The 12,719-nt window shown below is 48.0% G+C and overlaps 1 protein-coding gene across 1 annotated transcript in view; it reads right to left on the reverse strand.

Annotated features, from left to right (window-relative positions):
- The window catches only part of ARP2 (actin related protein 2), a 97,149-nt gene that overhangs the window by 19,191 nt on the left and 65,239 nt on the right, over nt 1–12,719 (reverse strand). The window contains exons 8-12 of the mRNA XM_086819259.1: nt 4,543–4,611; nt 4,339–4,402; nt 4,159–4,227; nt 347–430; nt 107–165 (exon numbers count right to left, since the gene is read on the reverse strand). Coding sequence (XP_086675385.1) covers nt 107–165; nt 347–430; nt 4,159–4,227; nt 4,339–4,402; nt 4,543–4,611 — 345 coding nt within the window. The remainder of the gene's footprint in view (nt 1–106; nt 166–346; nt 431–4,158; nt 4,228–4,338; nt 4,403–4,542; nt 4,612–12,719) is intronic.

Below are 12,719 nucleotides of genomic sequence, written 5' to 3' on the forward strand. Positions count from 1 at the left end.
AAAATGGGTATCTCAAGTTTACACACACATACACACACACAGGCACATGCATGCATGCACATAAAAAAACAAAAATGCAGTGAAAGAGAAAGTCTGAGGTGCATACCTGCTTGGAAGACCAGGAAACATTGTACTCCCTCCACTCAAGACAATGTGCTGGTAAAGCTGCAGAATCAGACCAGTGTTACCAATTTTGTAAGCTTTCATAAAGTTGGCTGTGGAAATTTTCCTTTAAAAAACAGCCTGCCACCACAAGAAATGATCTGGAACAAAATGTTTATAAGAAAGAGAGTTCTTTTTTATTTTAAAGATAAGTAATGTGTCTTTGTGTCCAAAAGAGCCTCACAGGCATTCGATTATCGATGTCCATCTCTTGGACGCATCGGAAGGCCATCTCCGCTAGGCCCTCTCCTTCAACATCTATTAACTCCTGTCATGCATGGCTATGTTCATGTTAGCTTTTAAGTAATCCTGAAATCCTCAATCCTTTTAATCCAGCAAATCGACTCTATCGGGATTCGGGCAAAAGAAGTCATGGTCATGTTAATCCTTCAAAAATATAGAGAAATTCATGGCTAGCTTGGTTCAGCCTGTTTTGTATAACCTGCTACATATACAAATCAATGTGTTTTATACACAGTTCTAGATGGTATTAAGCTCAGTGGAGGCATTTCATGTTAAAACATTATCTTAACTAGTGACACATTGATACTACCACATGATCTCTCGAGCATCTGCTAAGTGCAAACACACGAACAAGAAAATAGATGATGGTGTTCGCCGCTCACCTCCCAACCAGAGCTCCGGCGGAGCACCCCCAAGCTATGAGGCAAGACCAACACCCTGGCCTCGCTCCTTGCCTAGCCACGGCGTGGAGCCCACCCCTCCAAGGTGTGTGGCTAGAGCTCAAGGTCTACGCCTTGCTTGGGTCTCAATCCCCTGCACACTTATGGCAATAACTCACTTATATAGGCTTGGGACTAATAATGAAGCAGGAAAGTTCACTTATTAATATTTCTAGTTATAAATAGGCTTTCCCATTAACCTGCACCTATAAGCACCCATAAGCCTCTTATTCTTTGGGCATCCCTTCCTGGGCTGCCCCAGGTTTAGCCTAGCCTCAATATACACACCAGTCTTTACGGCCAATTGGGCCTGTAACATTCTCCCTCTTTAATTATAGACCCGTGACTTGTTCACTTGTTTGTCATCTCTACAACATTCTTGTCTTGAGTGCACACTCCTAAATATCTTTTAGTAGAACATATTGAATCCGCTGCTTGAGTTAAATAACCATAGTCAAAAATTATTTTCACTTGTCCATTTTACCAAGGAATGAATTCATGAAAAACTTCCGCCTCTAAATCCTCAAGGATCTAGAAATAAACCAACTGATTGATCTTAGATGTAAGCTTAGCTTATAACTAAGCTGTGCCAGGACTTGTCCTCTCACAACCTCCAGTTGTATGAGAAAGTCAACTACATCTTTATTTCTACCAATCAATAAACTTGTGGTTAAAGACCAAACAGAGTCCAACTACTACTCTTGCGTCTCTCATACCACAGGAGGTCACCCAGTAAGGCATGCAACTGAATAAGTTATAGACACGCTTTTCAAGATTCATCCACAATTTGCTTAACCAATGTCCAGTTAAATGTTCGAGTCTGCGAACACTTCTACCACCTGATAATCCAAGGATTATCTTGCCAACTAAACAAGTTGACAATGATACAAGATACCAATGTTACATCCACTAATCAAGATATTAAATAATTTCCATCTTCATCATGGGCATAGTCACATGGAACGGGAATGGACAGATGTAACGCGGGTCTATTTTGGAACGGGAACGGGAACCTGGAAAGAAATAGGGAACGGCACGTCATCGCCATATGGCTACCATTTGCAAGCTAAGGAGATGCAAGGGCATTTATTGCCAAGCCTTTTAGATGCAAGGTCATACACCACTCTCATATGATATGATATGAACATAGAAAAATACAAAAATCCTCAGGTGTTGAGTTGCCTGAGGGCTTGCATCTCTCCCTACCCCCTGATGATGTTCTGAGCTGAGACCGGTTTTTTTTTTGGGGGGGGGGGGGACCACCGGAGGCAATCTCCTAGACTGGCACCGAGGGCAAGCTCTGGCAAGGGGTCTCATCTGCCAGCAAATGAAGCATTGGTATGGGAGGCCTGTGTACTCCACTCTCTACAGGATGGGGTCTCCCCGGAGGCAAGGAAGGGATATGATGTGAAGCACTATCTCTCGCGAGGCAATAGAGATGTGAAGGGATGGAATCTCGGCCGCCCGTGCGCGAGAAATGAAGCGATAGTGGGGAGGGGGGGATTCCATCACTCTCCCAATGGCTCCACCAATCACTGGGAGAAGGGACCAGTATTCCTTCCTGAGGCCTGGGAAGCAGACTATCACACGAAAGCCTAAAATGCCAGCCAGTCAGTGGGTCAGATACGGGGTCGATGCCGTGCTACCACCTCACAAAGAAGACCGGTGTTGTACACAATGCGACGGGGCTCAGCTCCATGACTCTATCTGACGCTGGTAGTAGCCGCACCCCAAAGGATGAATGTTTGTGATCTTTGCAGGCACTCCAAGCAGGCTAGCATATAGAAGATCTCTGAGTTGTCTGCGCACCGGGCGGCAACCAACAAACTTGCACACCAGAGTGGAGGCCTCTAGGGATGCAATTGTCGTAGCAAGGAGCTGGAGGTCTGCTTCTAAGAAGGATAGGCAAGGGACAGCGGCCTCGGTCGAGGATGAAGGAGCGGTTACCATGCAGTCCTCTGAGGGGTGAAGACTAGAAGGGGCCAAGGCTTGCCAAATGAAAAATACCCAAGAACAAGAGAAACTGCCTGCTGAAACGGAGGGAACGGAGCAACAGAGCCGAAGGGGACGGAGGGGGGGGACTGGACAGGCTGTGGGAGAGGGAAGCAAGAGAGAGGTAACGGCAGCCCCGAGAGGGGGGGTGGGGGGGGAGCAGGGGGAGGGGGAGGGGTGCACAAGCTAAAGGCGGGGGTGCACAGGTGGAAAAGGAGGGGGGGCACAGACGGGCAGAGGGCGAGAAGAGGTGGCAACGAAGGGGGGCGCAGGCAGCGAAGCTGTTTGCTGGGGGGGTGCTCGCAACTCTTCGAGCCACTTACTCACTTATATAGGCTTGGGGTTGATAATAAAGGAAGAAAGCTCAATTGTTAATATTTATAGTTATAAATAGGTTTTCACATTAACCCACGCCTAAGTGCCCATAAGCCTCTTATTGCTTGTGTGCCTTCCCGGACCATCCTTGGTTCAAACCTAGGGAGAGTCTCCCTAGCTGCCTTGCTTGGATCTCTACTCTGTTTTCTTATGAGCAGGAGAGGGTCTTTTGTAGCCCTACGGGCGTTTTTTTTATATAACTAATGAAAGGATCTTTTCTCGGGGGGAAAAAAAAAAGCCAAGAAAAGGGCCATTTAACATCAGCAAAGATACCTTGACTCCCTGCTTAACTATAACCTTCAAGAGCACACAAGGACTGAAACAACTATATGGAGACAAAATAGGTGGCAAGAAGCTTAAAGTGTATGATATTGGCCCTGCTCGCAGTTCTGGCTTGTGATTCATTGAAGTATGGTGTACACCGTGTTTCCAAGGGCCCCACTGTTCAAAATCCACCCCATCACATGCACTCGACCACCTTCATAAAACTTCATGTATACAACACAAAGAAGGGGGCTGGCAAGGAGCTTAAGTGTATAATCACAGCCCTGTTCACAGTTCTGGCTTGTGATTCATTAATTAAATGTACACCGTGTTTCCAAGGGCCCCTGTTCAACCCCATCGCCACATTCATAAAACCCCAAGTATGCAACTCATAAAGAGGAGGATATACCCACTTGTATACAACACATACCCCTATCTACGCAATCTAGGCACAAAGAGCGCTTACTAAAGTTATAAATTCAAAGGTTCTGAATTTATATTTAAAAATTTTCCTGCGAATGCACGTGTAGTGTAACAACTGTAGTGGGGAGCACCGGGACATAAACATGTCATTTGAGTCGACAATTGCAGACCCATCAAATGATACTTGGGATTTCTCAAAAAAATACATACAGAAAAGAAAGACACCAAGCTAGAGCTAAAGGGCTAATGTAAGGCCTACTGGGTTGAAAAGAGCTTCTGGAGCCTGGAAGCGCTCTCCTCCAACCTTTATCACCCTCCCATCCGGTAGCTGCTTTTCACAGAATAAAAGCATTGATTCAAACCTAAATGCTAAAAAATGCAACAACTTTTATTTATAAAAATAAAAACAAACAAAAGTGAGCAAAAGTGATAATCTTACTGTGTACTGCTTGACAAGGATAGTTGTTTCCACTCCAAGTTGGTATTCTCGCTTAAAATCATAACTGCATAATTAAATCTGGAATAAGATTTTAGACATGGAATATTGAAAAAGTTAGGTATTTTCATCTAAAATAATAAAAAGCAAGTTTAAAAACCATACTCTCTGACATAGAGAATGGTTGGCATCTTTAAACAACCTGACCTTACATAACAAAGTTGCTCCTTTATCTCCCGGACAGTCTCAAAATCAGCAGTGCGATTGAATGCATATCTGCCAAACACGATTACCTGCTTAGTGTTGTTATCTCCATACACAACAATCATAAAGAGCTACAACCTAGTGTTGATTGACGGACTTGGAAGCTTGAAGGTTGAGATGTTGCCACCAATCTTGCCACCATATACAAGCATCACTAGTTAAATGACAAGTGTCAAGCATGATTTCATCCTAGGTCTGGGACAAAGACGCGCCACGTGGGCACAGATCCTACCCTCCATGGGAAGCCACTCTGCCCGAGCCCAGGAATAAGCATAATCTGGGCTCCACCTATCACAATGCAGGTATCTGTAGGAGGGGGCAAGGGGTACTGCTACTGAGATATGAAGGAACACAAAAAACAGCACCTCTAAGCTGGAGGACACCACCTTCCCATCCTGATCTCTGTGGCCCGAGCCTCCCAACTCCATCCAAGCGAAGGGCCAGAGATGGGTGAGCGCGTCCGTGATGCGCAGATCATGCAAATGACGAGAGCGCTCAACTGCCCGCCCCTAGATGGTGGCAGACACCGACTCCGTATCCCATCCCATCCCCAGTGCTGCACTCAAGGGGAAGGAGAAGATCATCACGCCACTCTAGCATGGAGGGCCTAGAGTGATGAAAAACCACAAATCCGAATGGGGGCCACCGTCTCCTCGAAAATACGAGTTCCTTCGATTGGGAGACATCAGAAGAAACTATAATCCACTGGCTGCCCCAAAACCCTGGGGTGGCTACTGGGCGACTCTGGCAGGAGAGCCCTCACTAGGCAGGCAGGGATGGGCATCTCAGCCGGCTCCAAGGAATGATGAATCAAGTGGCAGGCTGAACTCGCCGGATGCCTCCGCTCCGGATCTGGCTCGGCCGGGGGACAGCGGGAATGCTCCAGAGAGGCGGAAGGAGGGGGGAGAGGGGGGCTCCGAAGGAGTCAGATCAGAGGAAGCAGTTGAGCGGAGAACGTAACACAAATATGGGGAAGGTATGCGCTTGGGGGGGGGGGTGCCGGGGGGGGGGGGGGGGGGGGGGTGTGTGCGGGGTTTGGTTGGGGTTGGGGGTATGGGTAGCTAAGGGGTGGGAGCAGGCAGAGGATGGGAGGAATCCACCTGGGAGGAAGGGGGAGGCACGGGATGCAAGGAAGGGTCTGCTGAAGGCTCGATAGGGCCAAAGGACCTTACTGGAATCTGGGCACCTGGAGAGGAATCTCAACGAGGTAACGGCCTCCAAACAAGAGGGGCTACAGGTGGGTTCCTCGAGGTAACTAGAGGAGGCCGGGGGAGAGGGGGGGGGTGCGGGGGCGGGGCTTCACTGTTAGAAGGCTGCTAAGAGAAATGCTCGAAACGGTTCTATGATGAAACAGTATCCTCCTATGCCATGCCAGCTTGGCATGCTTGGCGGCCCTGCTCAACTCTCGAAGTCACCAGCGGCTTCGTCTCGCACCAACGGTCTGCCACTCTCCTGCATCAGTGGCGCCATGGCCGGATCTTGGTGCTCTGTTACCTGGGGCCAGCTTCCCTCCCACCCCCCTGAAGGGGATCTGAACGGGAGGAGACCATTGGAGGCGGTCTCCTGGACTGACGGCGAGGACAAGCTCTAGCAAGATGTCCCATCTACCTGCATATGAAGCATTGGCATTGGAGGCCAGAGTACTCCACTCTCTACAGAATAGGGGCTCCCCGAAGGCAAGGAAGAGATATGGCATGTGGCAAAGTCTCCGGAGACGCTACGCAAATACAAAGGGATGGAATCCCGGCCGCCTAAGCAAGAACCGAAGCAACGGTGGAGGGGGGTTCCATCACTCTCCCCATAGCACCACCTATCACCAAGGGGAGAGGAAGGTACTCCTTCCTACGACCTGGGAAGCACACTGTCATGGGAAAGCCTGAAACACCAGCCAGAGGTTTGGGTCGAAGCCATGCTGCCACCTCGCAAAGAAGACTTGGGCCATACGCAGTGGGACAAGGCTCAGTTGCATAACTCTGTCCGACGCTGCTGGCGAGTCGAACTCAACCTGGTAGTAGCCATGCCCCAAAGGATGAATATCAATTATCTTTCTAGGCACACCAAGGAGGCTAGCCTATAACAGATCCCTGAGCTGTCCGCATGCAGGGCAGCTACCCACAATCTTGCATACCCAGGTGGAGGCCTCTAATGATGCAACTATCGAAGGGAGGAGCTAGAGATCCGCTTCTAGAAAGGAAAGGCAAGAGATGGCGGGCTCAGTCGGGGATGATGGAGCGGCTGCCATGGAGTCCTACTGGGGGTTCAAGACCAAAAGAGGCTGAAACTTGCCGATAGGAAACCTGCCTTGAGAAAACGCTGAAGGGGGGGGACAAGGTTGCATCCAAACGCCGTTTGGATTTGATCCAAACATTCGGAAAACGATTGAAACGTTCACTAACGTTTGGAAACGTTAGTGAACGTGGATCCTTGGGATTTTGAATAATGTAGGTTAAAAAAACCCACGCACGTCAACATGAACTTTTTTTTTCATGTTTCTTACGTGCGTGTGGCTCTCTCTCTTCGGCGGCGGGCGCTTGTGGGTTGGTCGTGCTAGTCTTCTCTGGTCGTGCTACGCTCATTGCCCAAGTCACTCAGAGTCAGTCTCTCTCTCTCTCTCTCTCTCTCTCGCTCTCGCTCTCTCACTCTCTCTCTCTCTGTGACTAGGACACCCAATTAGGGTGCTGACCACAGAGGATATTGAGGAGATCTGCCAGCGTCCGATGCGGCACATATTATGAGATGGAGGCACCTCCATAGTGTTACCCCCCCGTCCCACATGATTGTATCCCCTCACTGTACTCCACTCACCTCCATAGCGTACCCCCCCCCCCCCTCACTATATTCACACCCTATAAGGGTTTCTGTTTACCTTCCAGTTCCAGTTTCATTTTCTAGGTGCCAGTAGTATCATCTTTATTTTTCATTTTCTGGTTTCTTATCCACACATTGTATCAGATCCACCATGATGTAACTTTTTGGTCTCATAGGTCATTATGGCCTTTTGAAGACGTTAATATAACATTTCATCTCTCTCTCTCTCTCTCTCTCTCTCTCTCTCTCTCTCTCTCTCTCTCTCTCGCACACGCTCGCAGACAGTTGTGGGGCAGGTACGTACTACTCAGGGTATATCTGAGGAGATCCGCCAGTGTCCGATGCGGCACATATTATGAGATGGAGGTACCTCCATAGTGTACCTTCCAGTTCCAGTTTCATTTTTTAGGTGCCAGTAGTATCATCTTTATTTTTTCATTTTCTGGGTTTTTTTTATCCAGACACTGTATCAGATCCACCATGATGTAATTTTTGGTCTCATAGGTCATTATGGCCTTTTGAAGACGTTAATATAACATTTCATTTCATTTCATTTCTCTCTCTCTCTCTCTCTCTCTCTCTCTCTCTCTCTCTCTCTCTCTCTCTCGCACACGCTCGCAGACAGTTGTGGGGCAGGTACGTACTACTCAGGGTATATCTGAGATGGTTCACTCCACTATTGGGGTGAAACAGGGCTGCCCCCTTTCTCCCACCTTATTTAGGATGTATGTGGATGAGGTTTCGGACTATGTAGAGTGGAAGGGTGACAGAGGAGCACAGCTAGCAGGGACATGGATTCCACTGTTATTGTATGCTGATGATATTGTGCTGATCTCAAATTCTCTAGAGGGGATGCAGCGTCATTTGGATGCATTGCACACGTTTGCATAGGACAGTGGATTGTCTGTTAACCTTGGTAAAACCAAGGTGATGGTGTTTAACACCACAGCACAGTGGGTTAGGAGGTCAGTACCCACCTTTACATATGGTCAGGAGACAGTGGAGTATACAGATGCATATACTTACCTAGGTGTGGTTTTTAGTGGCCCACTATTGTCCTTGAGGAGAGCGGCGGAGACGAGATTGACCAGAGCTTATGTAGCATTGGGGAGACTAGAGAGGATGTGTTCGCAGGTTCAGTTTCAAGAACCTCGAACAAAGCTCTGGCTCTTTGACACTTTGTTCACTTCAGCCATGCTGTATGGAGTGGAGATATGGGGACCCTCAGTGGATCACCACAGCCGAGCTGGTAGCACTGATGGATGGAGATGTATGGAGAGGCCCTTGGTTTCTATGATAACCCGGATGATTAGGGCCAAGGCCTCCGTACCACATGATATTATCCATGCAGAAATGGCTATCCCCCCATTGGTAGTAGAGGCCCTCACTCGATGAGTCTCCTTTATACATAGCACTTGGGCTCTCCCTAGAGACAGATATGCTCGCTTAGCCCTGGAGTCTTCACGACAGTTGGCATCACAAGGAGACGGATCATGTTGGTATGCACAGATGACAGCTTGGTTCCAACTGCATGGCTTTAGTATGGACAGGCTACCTCCATTTCAGTACTCCCTGGATGCACCCTCCCTCTCTCTCACACGGGCAGAGATTACAAAACTTATCAGGCAAGACTTGACTCAGCTGGACACTAGGAGGAGCCGACACACGAGCTTGGTACAAAGATGGCTTTCTATAGAGATCATCTTCTCCAGCTCACGGAGGATGGGTTTGTGATTAGACCCAGCTACATGGATACTCATCTTTCTCATGGGGTACGGTGTGCTATTGGTCAGATGCGCACATCCTCACACCAGCTAGAGATTGAGACTGGCAGATTCAGAGGAGTACCAGCTGAGGCCAGGATTTGTCAGTTGTGCCAGATGGAGCCAGAGACAGAGTTACATTACATATGTCATTGTCCAGTATATTACGAGATACGAGGCTGTTTTCACTGCCTGTTCAGAGAGGGTTTCGGACCACTTTCTAGAGTAATGAGATACCAGGATCGAGATGCCTCGGATTATACTTATTGGAGCTGCGTAGACATAGAGAGGGTCTCTTGAGAGGGAGGGGATCAGAGAGGGAGAGACACCTACAGAGGCAGATTACAGACTTCTTTCGACCAGAGATTGAGCAGTCAGGCCAACAGGCATTGCAGCTAGCCCCAGAGTATAGCCACACCAAAGGTACACTGATTGATCGGGCTATAGAGCTGGGGCGGTCCAGGCGCCCCAAGATGAGAGGCCCATCTCGACACCGGCGGAGACTACAATAGAGGATCAGGACCATACTAGCACGGCATGGGAGACGTCCAGTCAGAGTACTCACCATGGAGGACATTGAGGATATCCGCCATCGACCGATGAGGGACATCTTTGGATAGTGATGTGTATGATGCTCACCTTTGTTGCTAGAGTTTTCCTCCACGATGTTATCCATTAGGAGCTCCTAGTACCTTACTTTTCCTCATAGTTGTTTCACTTTCAGTTAGTTGTTTAGTTGTTTTTAGCTTTTCTTACACAAACATTGTATCAGATCCACCAATTGTTGTAACCTTTTTGGTCTCATAGGTCATTTTGGCCTTCTGAAGACGTTAATACATCATTTCATTTCATTTCTCTCTCTCTCTCTCTCTCTCTCTCTCTCTCTCTCTCTCTCTCTCTCTCCCCCACAAGGCTCTCTCTGTTGCACCTCCCCGGACCCCTACACACAGATTGAAATTTTATTCATATTGTGCTAGAATTTTGAAATATAAAGTTTGTATAAAATTAGTAAGTGCTTTAATGTTCATTGATGAATCTTCAAACTTTATATTTCAAAAGTTTATAAGTAAACTATAAATTTTGTATACATATATATCGGGGGCAACGTTCACTACGTTTGGAATCTTTTCAGCACGTTTTCCAAACGTACTAAACGTATCGTTCACTACGTTTGGAACCACCTTGGGGGGGAGGCAAGGAGGCAGTACGAGGAGCCGGAAGGTGAGGGGGGGGCTCGAATGTAGGAAAAGGATGGGAGGCAGAGCGACCAGTGGGCGAGGGGGCAGAGAAGCAGGGGCGAAAAGCAAGGAAAAGGGAAGAAAAAAGAACCGGGGCGCCGGACAAGGGAGAAGAGGGCGAACGAGAGGCGGAAAGGGGGGGAGGGGGGGTGCTAGACGGGGAGGACAAAGGGCGGGCAAGAGCAGGAACAAGCGAGCAGGAGCAGGGGGCAAGCGCGCAGGTGAAAGGGATGGAGAGGGCGGAAAGGGGGCAGCGCACAGGCAAAAGAAAGGAGAGGGTGACGGCAGGCAGGAGGGGAGAGAGGCGCAGATGACAAGGCACAGGATCACTGCTCCAACGTGCTTCTAGTGCTTCTTCAATCCACTTGTGCATCAACTTATCCTGATTTTATCCTTCCTTGACCTATGTATTGCAGAAAAATAAGCTACAAATTGGTATAACCTTGAATGTGAAGCGTTTGAATCCATCTTACCATCGACTTACTAAACTACATTTTCTCTAGTAGTTGACTTGCTGATGTTGATTGTGGTTATCGGGCTTGGTTAAGAATGGTCCGCTGCACATTTGTGACATTTTCACGTATCCTCACCCTTGGGTCTTCCTGAACACAGCAAGCTACCAGCAACCTCTACCTCACATCCCCAAATTAGCCGTGAATCGCAATGTCAGCCCATAAACGTTCTAACTCCATGGCCCTTCAGCGTGCCGCTTCTTCCGGATCTTTGAGAGCCTGGTGTACATTTACTTGAACAAATGTCCACAACAAGGTCCACATTTCTTGCATAGTAGGCATGTGGGATGAATCTGGTTGGTAAGCACATGGTGTGGCTACTTGAGGTTCCTGTGACTCCTCTTCTATGACAGTCTTCTATGAAAGGTGATTCTTACATATTGCCCATAGTGGATGGCTAAATGATTCTACTAGAGCGTATCTTATGGGTATTCCCCAAAGCTCTAGTAAACCATTTGTGACATACCTGATGCTAACCACCGGGTTAGTCAACCTAATCGGGGGGCTAGGGGACCCTCGGATTAGAAAAGCAGGTTAATTATAAGGGTATAGGTTTATAATAATTCATAAGTGATAAGTGAATAATCCTATAAGAATAGCTTTCATTGGAAATAGCTATACACATCAGGATTATGAGTGGAGTGGGTCATTGTATTGTTGTAGCCTTGTGCTATGATGGTCAATACCTAGGCCATGAGAGTGCCTAACCCACTCCTAGTCCATAGTGATTTAGACAATCTGCCATCAGTCCTTTGGGGCGGTTAATGGTGGTATGGGGCACCACGGCCTCCCGGTTGGGTCTTTATGGATGACAGCCTTGACCCCTATGCTCGGGGGTGATCCAACGTTCTCAAATCTACAGTTGGGTGGTGAGCACGAGCCTGCCGTTATTAATTGGATTAACCATGTGTTTATGTTGTGTTTAGGGGATCTTGGAGAGGGTTTGGTCGTGATAACAAACCCCCAACACCATTCACAGCAAAAAAAACTTCCAGCACAGCCTTATCAAACTCTCATACAAATGTTACATGTGTCATGGAAGAAGGCGTGCGTTAACTTAATCGAGAAGAGATGGAGAAGTTAGGGTAGGAAAAGAGACAGGTTACACACCTGATAGGGTCCCAATGACCACCTAAGGGCCCAAACCACAAATGGTGTGTTTGCTTTACTCTTGGATTATGCTTCATATAAAAGATGTGACCACTGTAGTCTGTAGTACTTAACTTGCGAGAGTGTTTAAATCCCTATGGGCTGCGTTGGTGATTCTGGCCTCACTGTCGGGCGACTATGCAGACCATGCTGCTTGACCTTGCTGGGGCGCATGGCATGCTGACCTTCGGAGAGTGAAGTGCTATCCTTCTGCAGATGATGGACAGCTCTAAACTCACTTCGATCTCCTTGCTTGAACGCTGAAGCTGATTGCCTTCAATATCTCTCAAATTGGAATGAATAAACCCAAACACTCTGGAGCCCCTTGCGGCTGGTGGAGCAGCCCTACACTCACGCGACTGAGGAAAACCATCTCAAACTAGGTAAAAACGCTTTTAATGTTATGTTTTCCCATTGTAGGTAGTCAGTCAGTCGACAACCCCATAGGGAAACTCTACATGTCCCCACAAGCTGTCCACGCTGCCAACAACCTATTAGGCGCTGCCTGATGCTGCAAAACGCACTAACCATTGCTGCCCGGACATGGGTATTAAGCCCAACAACTTCTTGACTCACTCCATACCTTGACTTGACTTGACTAGTTCCAATGCCTGTCGCCTGGCCTAATAACCTACTTGGACGCTTGTCCG

This window comes from Cibotium barometz, chromosome 25 (genome assembly GCF_041138505.1).
Source record: "Cibotium barometz isolate CiBa-2024 chromosome 25, ASM4113850v1, whole genome shotgun sequence".
NCBI classification, from domain to species: Eukaryota; Viridiplantae; Streptophyta; class Polypodiopsida; order Cyatheales; family Cibotiaceae; genus Cibotium; species Cibotium barometz.